The 12,736-nt window shown below is 36.8% G+C and overlaps 1 protein-coding gene across 1 annotated transcript in view; it reads left to right on the top strand.

The window, feature by feature from the left end:
• RNGTT (RNA guanylyltransferase and 5'-phosphatase) overlaps positions 1-12,736 on the top strand; it is a 186,833-nt gene that overhangs the window by 48,715 nt on the left and 125,382 nt on the right. Inside the window, exon 10 of the mRNA XM_071548735.1 lies at positions 6,227-6,298. Within this exon, the coding sequence (XP_071404836.1) occupies positions 6,227-6,298 (72 nt within the window). The remainder of the gene's footprint in view (positions 1-6,226; positions 6,299-12,736) is intronic.

Here is a 12,736-nt window from a genome sequence, read left to right as displayed (position 1 = left end):
TAGATTAGGTTCCATACTGTTGAGATAAAAAGCCTGGTACTTTTTATTCCCTTTACTCCTTCTAAGGTCCTTGAGAAAGTAACGGCTTGCCAGTGTCCTTAGGGTGCAATCCTTAGGTGTTCTTGACAGAAGTGGCTACTCTTTTATTTATTTATTTATTTATTAGTTCTTTTTATTGCAAAAGAGATATTTTATTAAAGGTGGCAAATATGGATGTGTTGGAAGAATAGGATACTGGTATATGTGCATAATATGGGCTGTGGAGCTTGGGAGGTGGTCTCGCATCTGGTGTGTTATGTTTCCCACATTTAAGTCTCTTAATCAATTCAGCTCTCAAGTACCCAGGGCATGAACTTTAACTTTGCCTAATTTGTTGTTCTGTAAAACTTTCACAGTTATATTGCATTTCAGTATTTATTGGCATGAAATCAGTCTTGCCATTTCACAACACCTCCCTCTGCATTTTTTCATGAAGTGCAAAATAAAATTACTTTAAGAGGAGGACTCTAAGATAAAACTAAAACCTTTCAATGGATAAGTACTTTACATAGTACAGATTTCTAAATTTATTTTAATATGGTCAGTTCAATAAAAAGCTATTGATGGAATATTTTTTTTCAATTGAAATTCTTTTCAACAGATTTGAGGATGAGATTTCCCTATTATTTGAAGCATCAGGACAGCTTAACTCTGCAATTGAATATTTCTTTAATATTAGTGCCAAAGGACAATTTCTACGAATGATTGATATTATTTTATTTTTTAAATCCATGGGAAGAAGTTGGTTTTTTGCGTATTAACATATTTTGCTAATTAGTGCTTGAAGGGCTGTGGAAGTTAATACTTTACTTGCAGGTTGAAGTAGTTCATACTTACTGTCCTTGAAGAAGATACCTCTCTTTCAGGAAACGAGTATAGAATGAGGTTGTCCAATTGGCATTGCTTTGCAGTAATATTAAAAATATAAGAAAGAACGAAAGAGAAAACGCAGCAAAACAACTACTGGTTTTAAGAATACAAAAGATTAGGTCATTCCCCCTAACTTTATTTAGAAAGACAGTATATATGAAACTTTCATAAAGGCAATTTCCACGCATGCAGGGATCTGTTAACTTGCTTTAACGGTTCTGGTGTAAGCCTTTCATGTGGTTGTCTTTGGGAATTTCAAATGCATTTATGGTTCACTTCAGGCTGGAATTACTTGCAAACAGTTCTTACTGTGATCAGTTACATCTTGGGTGATTACAGATCTCCTGCCATACTCTGTGCTAATCTCCAACTCTTCAGTTGCAATTGTTTTCCTGGAATGGAAGAAAGTTTTCAGCAAAGCTCATTAAAGCTAATTTGGGTATTACTTACAGGTGACTAGTATAATATGAATTACTCCTTTAGAAGTCACGTGTTTTGCATCCCTATTGCTATCTGAGGGAATGCATAGAATTTTGTTTAACTGTTTTGGCTGTCGTGCAAGAAAACTAATTAGTTATTTTCAGGAGCTTTCTTGGCATTCTGCTTAGCTTTGGACCAGTTGAGTAGAAAATGCGAAGGCATTCTTTGGCCTGAATTACATTTTACAATTTTAATACATTTTTAATCTATTTTATTTACATATAAAATATTGTTAACGCTTGAAGATTTAGTGTGGCCAAGAGCTCCAAAAGGGAAGAACAAGGTATAGATTTATTTATGTTTTTATATCAGTACCGACCTCACTTATGTGTAAGCTCTTTGAGAAATTGTATAACTTTAAACTTTTTGAGTTTGCAAAGGTTGAAGAATATAGATTTATGCAAAATAAGTTTAAAAAAAAAGAAAAAAGTATATCTTGAAATACATCAGTGACTAGAATTGTTACAGGTAAATGAACGAAGGATTAAGACAAGACAAAGGAGGAAAAGGAATAATAAACAAAAGTATTATCAGATCTGATTTCGTAATCCATGTCAACCAAAAATGCATTCTGCAGCTGGCTGGTAAATTGAGATCCTTTGCTTTTTGCTTAGATTTTGGATTATTTTAAGTTCAATTTACTTGCTAGATATGTGATTTAAAGAAGAGCCCATGAGCTGTCGGTTCAGTCTCATCCCTGTCCAGCCAAAAGCTCTTAGCCCAGCTGCAGTTTCTAATCTACTGTATGACCATGTTCTGCAGCGCCAGAAGACTGAGCAGAGTAACCCCAGTGCAGGGTATTGCCAGGTGACATTGCAGAAACTCATCATTGGACCTTGTTCTGCAGGCCCACAGGTGAAGCAAATACCTGAACTAGCAGCTAGTGGACAAGTCATAAAGGTCATACTGACTAACAGAGGTAGTTTTAAACCGACTGTAAATCTACATCGAGTCTATAGAAAGAAATGCACAGATGTGGGTGCACCTTATGGATACTTTTATGTTCTATTAACATGTCGTGGGAGTGGATTTGGGTTTAAATTTTTACTTACCTAAAAATTGGCTTCAATACAGTTTTACGGTGTCAGGTTATTACTCAGGTCAGAATGAGTGAGCTTGATTGTGGTCATTTCTCAAATACTGCATTTTCTCAACCTCTCTGAACTGGCCTCTGAAGAGATCTATTCCCTGGGGTATTTTTCAATTCTGATAATTTCAAGGGAGATTCTGAAATCAGAATGTACAATAATTACATGTTAGAGCATTTTCAGTCTGAACCTTGTGCTCACTTTACAGCTTTTGCCTTATGACAATTGTATTGGCGTAACTAATGGAGCAGGGAATGTTTTTGTCATGATGGAGATGAGCAGCAAAGGAATTTGTCATCTCTGCTTCTGAAGCAGATTGTGCTATTGTCTTGTGCTCTGTTAGCTGGGATTTCATTCAGCATGTCAAAGAGAACAAGAGGCAGGGGAGCAAAAAAGAAGTGAGGATGTGAGGAAAAAGTTTCATTTGATCAGTAATGGAATCAAAAATGTTTACACATATCTGAAAGTAAAGAAGAAGTTTCCTTATAAAAGTAGCTCTGTGTTACAAACGAATATTCTAAAGAATGTTTAAAAATAACTCTTGGTCTTCTTGAATGTACTTTATAATTCTTGAAGTGAATATCCAGAGATTCAGATTTTGAAAATTAGGCATAAAATATAATATTACCAGACACTGACTTGTTTTCAGGGTTTTGCATACAAATGTTAGTTGTGCATCAAAGCTGAGCCTCTGAATATGCACACTGAGGGAGGTGAGTCCTTAAACCTCTCTAATACATGTTCAATTCAATGTGTTTCAAAAATTTGTTTCACATGCTAATTCGATTGAAACATTAAAAAATGACATTATTTTGTTTCAATTTTTCTTTGTTATTTGTTTCACCTGATCAGTCAGAATTCCAGGTGGGTTTTTCCCTTGTTCTCCACCACCACCCCTTGCATTATATCTTTAGACACTCTTCCAAGTTTGTACATTATGCCTTCTGTCTCTTGAGTTGTACTTAGTCCATCTGTTCTTGAACTTAGTTATAAAATTTATTGTCAAAGAAGGCATTGCAGCATTGCATCAGCTGTTCCTTTGATAGCTCACCAGTGTCTTACTTAATATTGGAAACCAACAGAATGGCATTTTATTGCATCACTTCTATGTGGATATTTTTTGGACTTTTTTGATAATACCTGTGATTAAATAACTTTTACAGTTAAGAATAAGACATTGTAATGTTCTAAAGGAATGTTTTTTGCTCATCACATTAATTTTTTTATTTTCAATTTTTTAAAAAATTTCTATGTAAAGATGTGTAAGGTCAGTTCAGGAGGTCTTTCACAACACCTGTGAATGCAGCATTTGGTTGTGAAAGTCAAATCTCTGTCTTAGTGTTCTGTTCACAGAAGATGAGGTTTCAAAATGTTAAGAAGGCAACTTACAGTTCCTAATGGTTTTTGAGAACAACATGTTCATGATTTCTAGTTTAGTTTTAAATGCTTCAAGCTTTGTGCTTGCTTTAAAACAAATCTATGTTTTTACAACTGCTTGCTTATTTTTCAAAGCAAATTGCAGTTAAATACTAGGTACAATTCAAGAAACTTGTTGTTGTTGTACAGACTGAAAATCAATCTTGCATGAGTCAATCAGACTCTTGTTTGGCTTTATTTTGTAAAACTTATGGATTGTAAGAGAAGTTAGAAGGCTGTAAGACATAAAAATGCTACTAGCCTACCAAGAAACTAGCTAAACAAAATTAATTTGAATTGATGTAATGTTCTTTTTTGGAATAATTTTTGATCTCATGGTTTTGTTTGCATCATATTATAGTGAACTGTTTCCATGTTTTTTATTTGTTTTATCTTGTATGTGCGAATTTGGAATTTTAACTTGTTACTTTTTCAGAGAAAAATCTGTAGCAGATACAACTAACATATTAGCCAAGAATCAGGTGGTGGAATGGGACAGGGAGAGGATTGATTGCATTTAGAGACGTGAATATTTCAAAGTTCTCTCTGGAAAAGATCTACCAGTGGTTGCTTGTTATCTTTTTCAATCCTGACTAATTGATATAGAACTAAATAATCTTTATTAGTTCATCAAAATAAATTGCATGTATGTATGTATGGCCAGACTTGTCGAACGCAGATTTGGGAAAGGCTCTGCCCACATGGGTGTGCCCTTCTAGTCTGCGCAGTGGATGTTTTAGGTCAGGCTCAGTGTCCTGGGTTGAGCTGGCAAAACGCCAACTGTCCAAGAGAGAGTGAAAGGGTTCTTCCCGCCCCCCCAACCAGTCAAGGGAAAAAGAAGAGGGAGAGAGGGAATAAACCCACTTCAAACCAGGTTTATGGTGAAACTAACTACATGTATTTATACAGAAAAGAGAAAATTAAGAGAAAGATACAATATAACACACACTTACACAAATTATGTATAACAAGAGATAACTTCCCACTCCCCAGTTAATACAAAGCCCATTACTCTAGATTCATAAGCACTCTAAAAGACTCCTAGCAAGAAACAGAAAGGGTAACAACAAAAATGTTTCTACTTCCCTGAATGCAAACAAAATGCAAGCAGAGGCAGCAGGAGCAGCAGCAAGGCCTGCTCCAAGACAAAAGCTGGATCACGTCCGGCTTGTACCTTGGCCATAGCAGAACTGCCTAAGCCACTCCCACACGCTGGATTTTACACCCTTTGAGATGATGTAGTATGGTATGGAATACAATATTATTGGCTGGAAGAAGTCAGCTGTTAGCTAGCTCAGCCCAGCTCAAGTCATCTGACAATTTCAGGCCTAATCTGAACTTTAAAGCCTAACTCCTTGCCCTACTTGGCTAAACCCATAACACACAGCATGTGCAGAACTGGCCCCACCGTTTAAGTCCTGAGGTCCATCTGCCACGGCCGAGCGAGCTTGGACAGTGACAGGGAAGTCCTCGGGACTGTCACAGCACCTGGTACTAACCGGAGCTGACCCTGCTGAGCATCCGAGATGTGACGGGATGGGATGGCAGGGAGGCATTGAACTGCCAGGGGACGGTCCCCACTGAGACTCGAACTCAGGTCCTTGGGAAGCCTGAGTTACAAATATGAGCACCAGCATGTAAGGTGTATGTATTTTTGTATGTATTATTATATTCAGGAAACTCTTTTGTGTTTGACTGTTGGGTGTCAATATTCTTTCCCTAGCTGACATATTTTCAAGAGGATTTTCCAGTACATATTGAATGTTAACTAACTTCTTGTGATCCAGAGAATATCTGCGATATTTCCATTTGAAGGAACCATCCTGTTTAGTCAAAGTGCAATGTTTAAGCAAATTGCGGTTCTTGCTGTTCCCAAGGACACTGTTAAAATGTAAAGATCCATCCTGAGTACAGAAAATGAATGTGAACGCTTGTTCTTTACATCCTCGCTGTTGTACTTCTTATTGTGGGCAAGATTTCCAGTAGTGCTTGGTTGACTTAGGATTGCAGTTCTTACTGAGATTTCTAAAAACTCATTATTTACTCAAGAAAGGTAGTGATTTCGAAAGCTGTGGGGAAACTAATGTATAAGTGTTGCAGATCAGGAGACTTAGTACAGCTTCCTGGTGTTTTTTTGAATGCTTCATGAGAGACTTTTAGGACTATAATAATATTTTTATAATCTTGACCTATTGTAAAGTATTTTTTGTAATAAACATGTGGCCAGTATTTGATTGCATCACACTTGCAGGTATTTGTGCTAAGTATAAATACGTTGACATGCTTCTATATTCAGGAAATAAATATCAATGGCATCTTTTTTCTTTCTTAAGGAAATGATCATTGACAAGGTTAACGGACAGGTTGTCCCTCGGTACTTGATATACGACATTATCAAGTTTAATGTAAGTACTTCCAATTTTTTTGCTTATTATTAGTTACTGATTCTTACTTTAATTATATTCATATTCATATACGTAAGAGTTTCAAAGTAAATTTAAACACCAAAAGCGTTTAGGTATTTTAAAACTTGGTAACAAGCAATGCATCAGAATTTAGACTGAAAGCAGCCTTACAATTTATTTCCACCTGCTCAAGAGAAAAATCACGGTTTGAAACAGTCTGCTAAACACTATTGGAATAATTCCCATTTCTGGAGCATGTTTGAACTATTTTGGCAGTGAAATCAAGAGGGGATGAACAAGTGAGCCTGTAAGTGTTGTATTTGTTACCAGAGCATCACAGTGCTTGTTAGGCTGCTCCGTCACCTCCTCAAATTTGTATTTGAAACCAGGCAGCTGATCCTCTGCTAAGTCCTCAACAGCAGGCTGTCCTGATGGCACCGGCTGTAGGGAATGTGTGTAATAAAGAAATATGTTGTGGAAGTTGTGGAGAAGGAGAATACAGTCTAGGAATAAAATCTCTGTGGTCACAAGAAAGAGCTGTTAAACAGTACTGAAAATAGAAACTTGTTTTCTGTAAACCAGCTTTCAAATGTAATAAATTGAATGTCACCAAAGGGCTCTTGTTGTCTTTTACAGATTTTTTTCTTCATAGTAGCTCAGATTTTACTGTGTTTTGGATTTGCATTTCAGTACAGAGCAGTGCTGATAAATACAGGAATGTTTTTTGTTGTTGCTGAGCAGCCCTTGCACAGCCTCAAGCCCTTTTCTATTTCTCACCCTACCCCACCAGTGAGAAGGCTTGGGGTACACAAGAAGTTGGGAAGGGGACACAGCTGGGACAGCTGACCCCAACTGACCAGAGGATATTCCATACCATGTGGTGTCATGCTCAGCATGTAAAGATGGGGAAAGAAGAACAAAGAGGGGTATGTTTGGAATTAAGGCATTTATCTTCCCAAGTCACCAGCCCTGCTGTCCTGGGGATGGCTAAACACCTGCCTGGCTATAGGAAGTGGTGAATGAATTCCTTAATCTGCATTCTTTGTGTATGCAGTTTTTGATTTACCTTTGAAACTCTCTTTATCTTTGCCCTTGTTTTTTTCTCACTTACACTGTTTTCATTCTCTCTCCCGGTTTTATTCTGGAGGGAGTGAGTGAGCAGCTGTGGGAGGTTTAGCCACATACTGTAGTTAAACTACAGCAATGTGTTAAATTTAGTCACTAGACCTGTGACTAAATAGCCCATGGAGAAGGCACTCTAGTATCTGCTAGTGCTTCTGGAAAAGCAAAATTATTATTATTGTTGCAAGTGTAGGCATGGTACCAGTCACCAGAAATTACTTTGGTATTCTTGGAAGTGTAGTCATACTGTGAATTAGGACAGATGCTTTTAAAAGTAGTAGTTTGTGGGAATAAGTGTTAGATTAGGACTAGAAGCATTTTGTTAACACATTTTAATTCTGTGTCTGAATGTCCTTTCTCTAACCTCTTCTGAAAAGTAGGTGTTAGTTTCCTGGATTCCTCCTAAGATTAAGACTTTTCCCTAAGCAAGAATTCATGTAGTGTTCTGAAAAATACAGTCTTCTACAACCACTCATGAGCTCTCATTTTTAATTTATATTTTCTTATTTGTCCCTCTGCCTGTGATTCCATGTTTATTTAACTTCATATCTTTCCTTATCTCTGCTCTCCCTTTTGTGTCTAACATGCCATTCACTGCAGTTATGCTTCCTCTGAAATAAATATACATGCAAGGTAAGAAGAGTGCAGTCTCCTCCTTCCACTGGGATGTGCACATAGTGTTCGAGCAAAATAACACTGTTCAGAAGTCATTCTACTGAAACTTTTTTGTGATGGAAGGAGAGGAAACCCACATGTGTAGTGAAGTGTCCAGACTTAACCATGATGAATCCCACTTGGCAAACAGGAAAAATGGTCTGAGGGTTTCCAGAGAATTGTCAACGTTTGGGAAAAGTCTCCTTTTGTGCAGGGCTGTAAGTGCTTTAAAGTGTTTGATTTTGTTTGTTTGTTTCTTTGATGCACTGGGAATGAGAGAGAGAAGTTAGTTACTAAGTAATACTTTTTTAATGTCAAGGACAAATTAAGATAATGTTATCAGTATGAGTACAAGCAGGGCTTTAGCTGCAAAAAGTCATTAGCAATGGCCCTACTAAAAAGATTAAAAAGCACAGCAGTTTTTAGGTTAGTTTTAGGAGCTTAATTATAGAAATGGGCACCCAAGGATGTTTGGCTTGGCAAGAAATGATCAACAGAATTTTATCACCAAGAGAGGTAAATGTATTAAACTGTAATTGGCAAGAAAGGATAGATAAGTTCCTATTTAAATTGTGTAAGTTAGATTTGTGTTTGTTTTTCTACCAGATCTTCCAATCAAATAATTACACAGAGCACAAGTCCTGTTCAATACCAAAACCTTCCCTCTCCCTGCCTCCCCAAACAAACAATGCCCCCTGCCCGCACTTCAAAACTCCACAAAACAACTGGAACTAAGAGGTCAATCTGGAATTTGTTATTGTTCCCTTGGATCTCAAAATTAGTTGAGTCTTCTTGAAGGTGAATGGTGGAATTACTGTACTCACTGTCCATCATGTTACAAGATCTCCAGCATTTCCACCATCTCAGCCTCTGCAGTGACTCAGCATGCTGTGCTCTTGGAGATACGACTTTGCGTCTGGGGAAATGCACCTGCAAGCCCCATTGGTGGACACCTCTGCTCAGACAAACATCATATTTTAGTCAGAACTGGAGATATTTTCACCTGAGCTTATTCTCAGTTACTGAACCTATTAAGGTAGCTGAGTGTTGCAAAGTTCTCTGCCTTTGTCAGAATATTCCCTCTGAAATATTGCATTCACAAATTCCACAGTACATTCCAAAGACTTATGTACACTATTAATAGTGATCAAAAGCTGTGCGCTAGGATGACCAGTATTAACAAAAAATACAGAAGTTAGTCCTAAAATAAGGAAATACATAGTTTTTCAAAATGCATCATGTAGTTATAATAAAATATGTGTCAACTTGCACTCCTCAGGATGACTGTAAATAATATACATAACAGTGAAAGCTATTAGCAAGTATACAAACCAAAATGGAATTAAATTTTAGATCACAGTAAAATAATGTCATATAATTAAAAATTTCCCAATGTAATTTGCTGTAGTATCCCTTTGAACTATTCTCAGTTTATTTGGCCAGCATTATTGTTGTGCTTCAAAATTATTGTATACTCTATTCTTGGATTTATTTGTATTTTTACCAAGGCGACATGTGGTACTGAAAGCTTATACCTAAAGGAAGGCCAAAATGCTTACCAGGGCTTCTCTGGGTCCAAGTTAACTAGATACCAGGACCACTGTTGCCTTCTACGTGCAGAAATTGAGAGAGGTACTTTTGTTCTTAAAGCTGCATACTTAAAGTTTCAGCCTAAAAGATCCCAAACTATTAATAGTTGTGTTGATTTCTTGGAGCTCTAGCATTTGAAAAGTGTTTAAGACCCCAGTGTTGATTTGAGATTTAAGAAGCAGTGACCTGCTAGTAATAGATCAGCTGTGAGTAAAAGTAATGGTTTTCATTTAATGTACGATACTGTGATTTTGGGAGAGCAGTCAAACATGGAATCATGGAGCTTCACAGTACATCATGGGATCTTTCTTCAGAGTTAGGAATTCACCTTAGCACAGCCTTAGAGGAGGTAAGTAATTTACCCTAAGTAAGGATGTTGTCTTTATAAGGAGAGAATGGTAAAAGAAACTTAACAGTGAGTAAAGGCTATACAAAAAATTAAGGGCAATAGTAAGGCAATAAAATAAGAGAAAGTGAATGGGCAATTTCACAACTTTTAATCCACATTGTTATCAGTGAGGTTTACTGTTACTTAGCTTTTTGATTTTGCTGTAGTATATCAAGAATAAACTACAGCTGCATTCTAGAAAAAACCAAGGGAAATGAAGAGAATTGATTGATTGACTTAAATAGTGTATTTTTCTTTAGATGTCTATACAGGAAAAGCCTTAGGAGGAAGGGAAAATAAATATTAAGTTTCAGTGATTTGGAGAGACCTATACTGAAGTTCTTAAGGAAAACATGCCAATAATCTATATTGGTTGTCTCTTTCCATGATAAATTTAGTATTGAATTCTGATGCTTTTCATGTATAGCTGCTGTGAAAGACAGTCTTCAGAGACGCTGATGAAATCCTTTGACTTAATTTCTTTTAATTACTCTTTCTGTGCCATCTAGTTTCTAGAAACTTGTAGTAACACATCCCATTGTGTTCCAAGAGATGCTTGTGTCAAGAAAAATGATTATTCAGAAGATTTAAAGATTTTTTTAATTGTAATTTTCTTCAGTCTGAATCATAATGTTGATTGTTATTAAGAGCAACTCAAAATCTGACATTGCTGTCTCACTGCTTTTATCTCACATGCTACTAAAATCAAACTCATAGGAAGGAAGCTGTATCCTAGTGAAATAAGCCTACATTTCAAACCCCAATGCAGAGCAGAGCAGGACAATCCCCTCCCTTGACCAGCTGGCAATGCTGTGCCTGATGCCCCCCAGGACATGGTTGGCCCTCCTGGCTGCCAGGGCACTGCTGACACACATTCAGCTTTCCATCGGCTAGGACCCCCAGGTCCCTTGCTGTGGCACTGCTTTCCAGAATCTCATTCCCCAGTCTATACATACAACTGAAGTCTGTTCTGAGAGGCTGCATTTACTGATAAATAAAACTGTGCGAGGGGCAGGATCCTACTATTGAGTATTTATTCTGTTTTAAAGTAGTTAAAATGATCCCTGCCACAGTTTTGGTCCTGGCTGGCTGCTTCTCAAGAACTCAAGAACTTCTGAGCGGTTCTCAAGAAAAGTTGGAAGTTTAACGTTGCTCAGGAACCATTCTTGTCAGATCTTCTGAGATCTCATCATTCTCTTTCTAGAGTATGAATGTGGTCAGATAGCTGATGGTTTCCAGAACAGAGGTTAAGGCCTCTGCTGTGGTGGTTCACTGGTGTGAATGTACTCAGAGTGTCTTCTAGTTCACAGGTTTGGGGCTCACCTCTCTGAAATTCAGGAAGTGCTGTTTTGGGAAATAACAGGTATTCTGCTATTAATGTACGTTTAGGGACTTAGAGCACAGAACATGGAGGCTCCTTCCGTAGAAAAGAAGAGAGGGAATGAGGTGAAATAAAAAAATAGTAGTATATCATAACATACAGCAGAATTTTGTTCTGGAGAGTAAAAAAAGATCCAAGAAAGATGAAGACTGGGATGCCACTTCTGCTTGTCTACGGAGAAGATGGCACCAATATGGGAAAGATACCATTACCATCTCAAGTCACTTTTGGCACATCAATTATAACACAGTTTATCTTTTCTTACAACATCATGAATTTTTTTTTCTTAAGAAGAATCTTTTTCTCACTGAAAAATGACGAAGTATTTAATAAAAAATAATGTACTTATTTAGGTTTTAATATTCTAATTGAGGGGATTTTTTCCCCAAATTTATGTCCTTGGTTATGTGTGAACTCCACACACATGAAATCTGGATCTTTCACATTCCTGTGAACATCAAAGGCTAATGGCACCCAACATTCCTTATGGTGTTTAGTCTTAATGAGTAAAGAACTAAATCCCTGCAGTGCATGTTACTTTTCAGCTTCTTGATTTGTGTCTGTATGTAGTTGAGTTCACTGTGTCTGTGTCACACTAGCTCTTTCACCTGAATAGTGAACAGAAATTTCACATTTGGTGGATAATTCCAGTGTTACAGAGGAAGCTGTCAGTACAATAATTAATACCCCAGAAGCAAATACAGGCAAATCCAAATGCATTTTTATCTGCAACAATCCATAACAGTCTGTCTTCATTCTCCAGTTATCTTAGAAACAACACTTTCTGATAAACCTTGTTTGAGAAGCTTTTTCTTAGATAATACTCAGTAACTACATGTAAATGTATAGACACTAAACTTAAGCAACTTTTTTTTCTTAGGTAAGTAATAAAAAGTAACATTGGCGTAATGTAGGATCTAATTAATGCATTCTTAGAAAAAATGCTGAAAATAATGACTACTTTCCTTTTCCTTTCTAACCCTGGCCTTTAAATTTTTAAACACTAGCCAAGTTTTCGTGAGACCAGATTGCAATGGTAAGAATAGACCGAATGCTTGAAAAAGAATAATTATTTAAATGTTTAGAAAGGAGGTAGATTTTTGATTAAATTTCCTAATACTCTGTGCATTAAATTAAGTCAAGATCAAGATTTCTTTGGTTGTCATTATGTATAGCAGTGCTGTTGCTATTAGATAAAATTTGTCATGGTAAATAGATATGCTGGTCATAAATCCTGCTTACAGCCAATGTGCCTATTGAGTTAATGCATGAAAAATGTTTGTTTTAAATCCCTGTTAAAATA

The sequence above is a fragment of the Pithys albifrons genome, chromosome 2 (genome assembly GCF_047495875.1).
Source record: "Pithys albifrons albifrons isolate INPA30051 chromosome 2, PitAlb_v1, whole genome shotgun sequence".
Taxonomy (NCBI): domain Eukaryota; kingdom Metazoa; phylum Chordata; class Aves; order Passeriformes; family Thamnophilidae; genus Pithys; species Pithys albifrons.
This window is presented reverse-complemented; position numbering and strand designations above follow the sequence as displayed.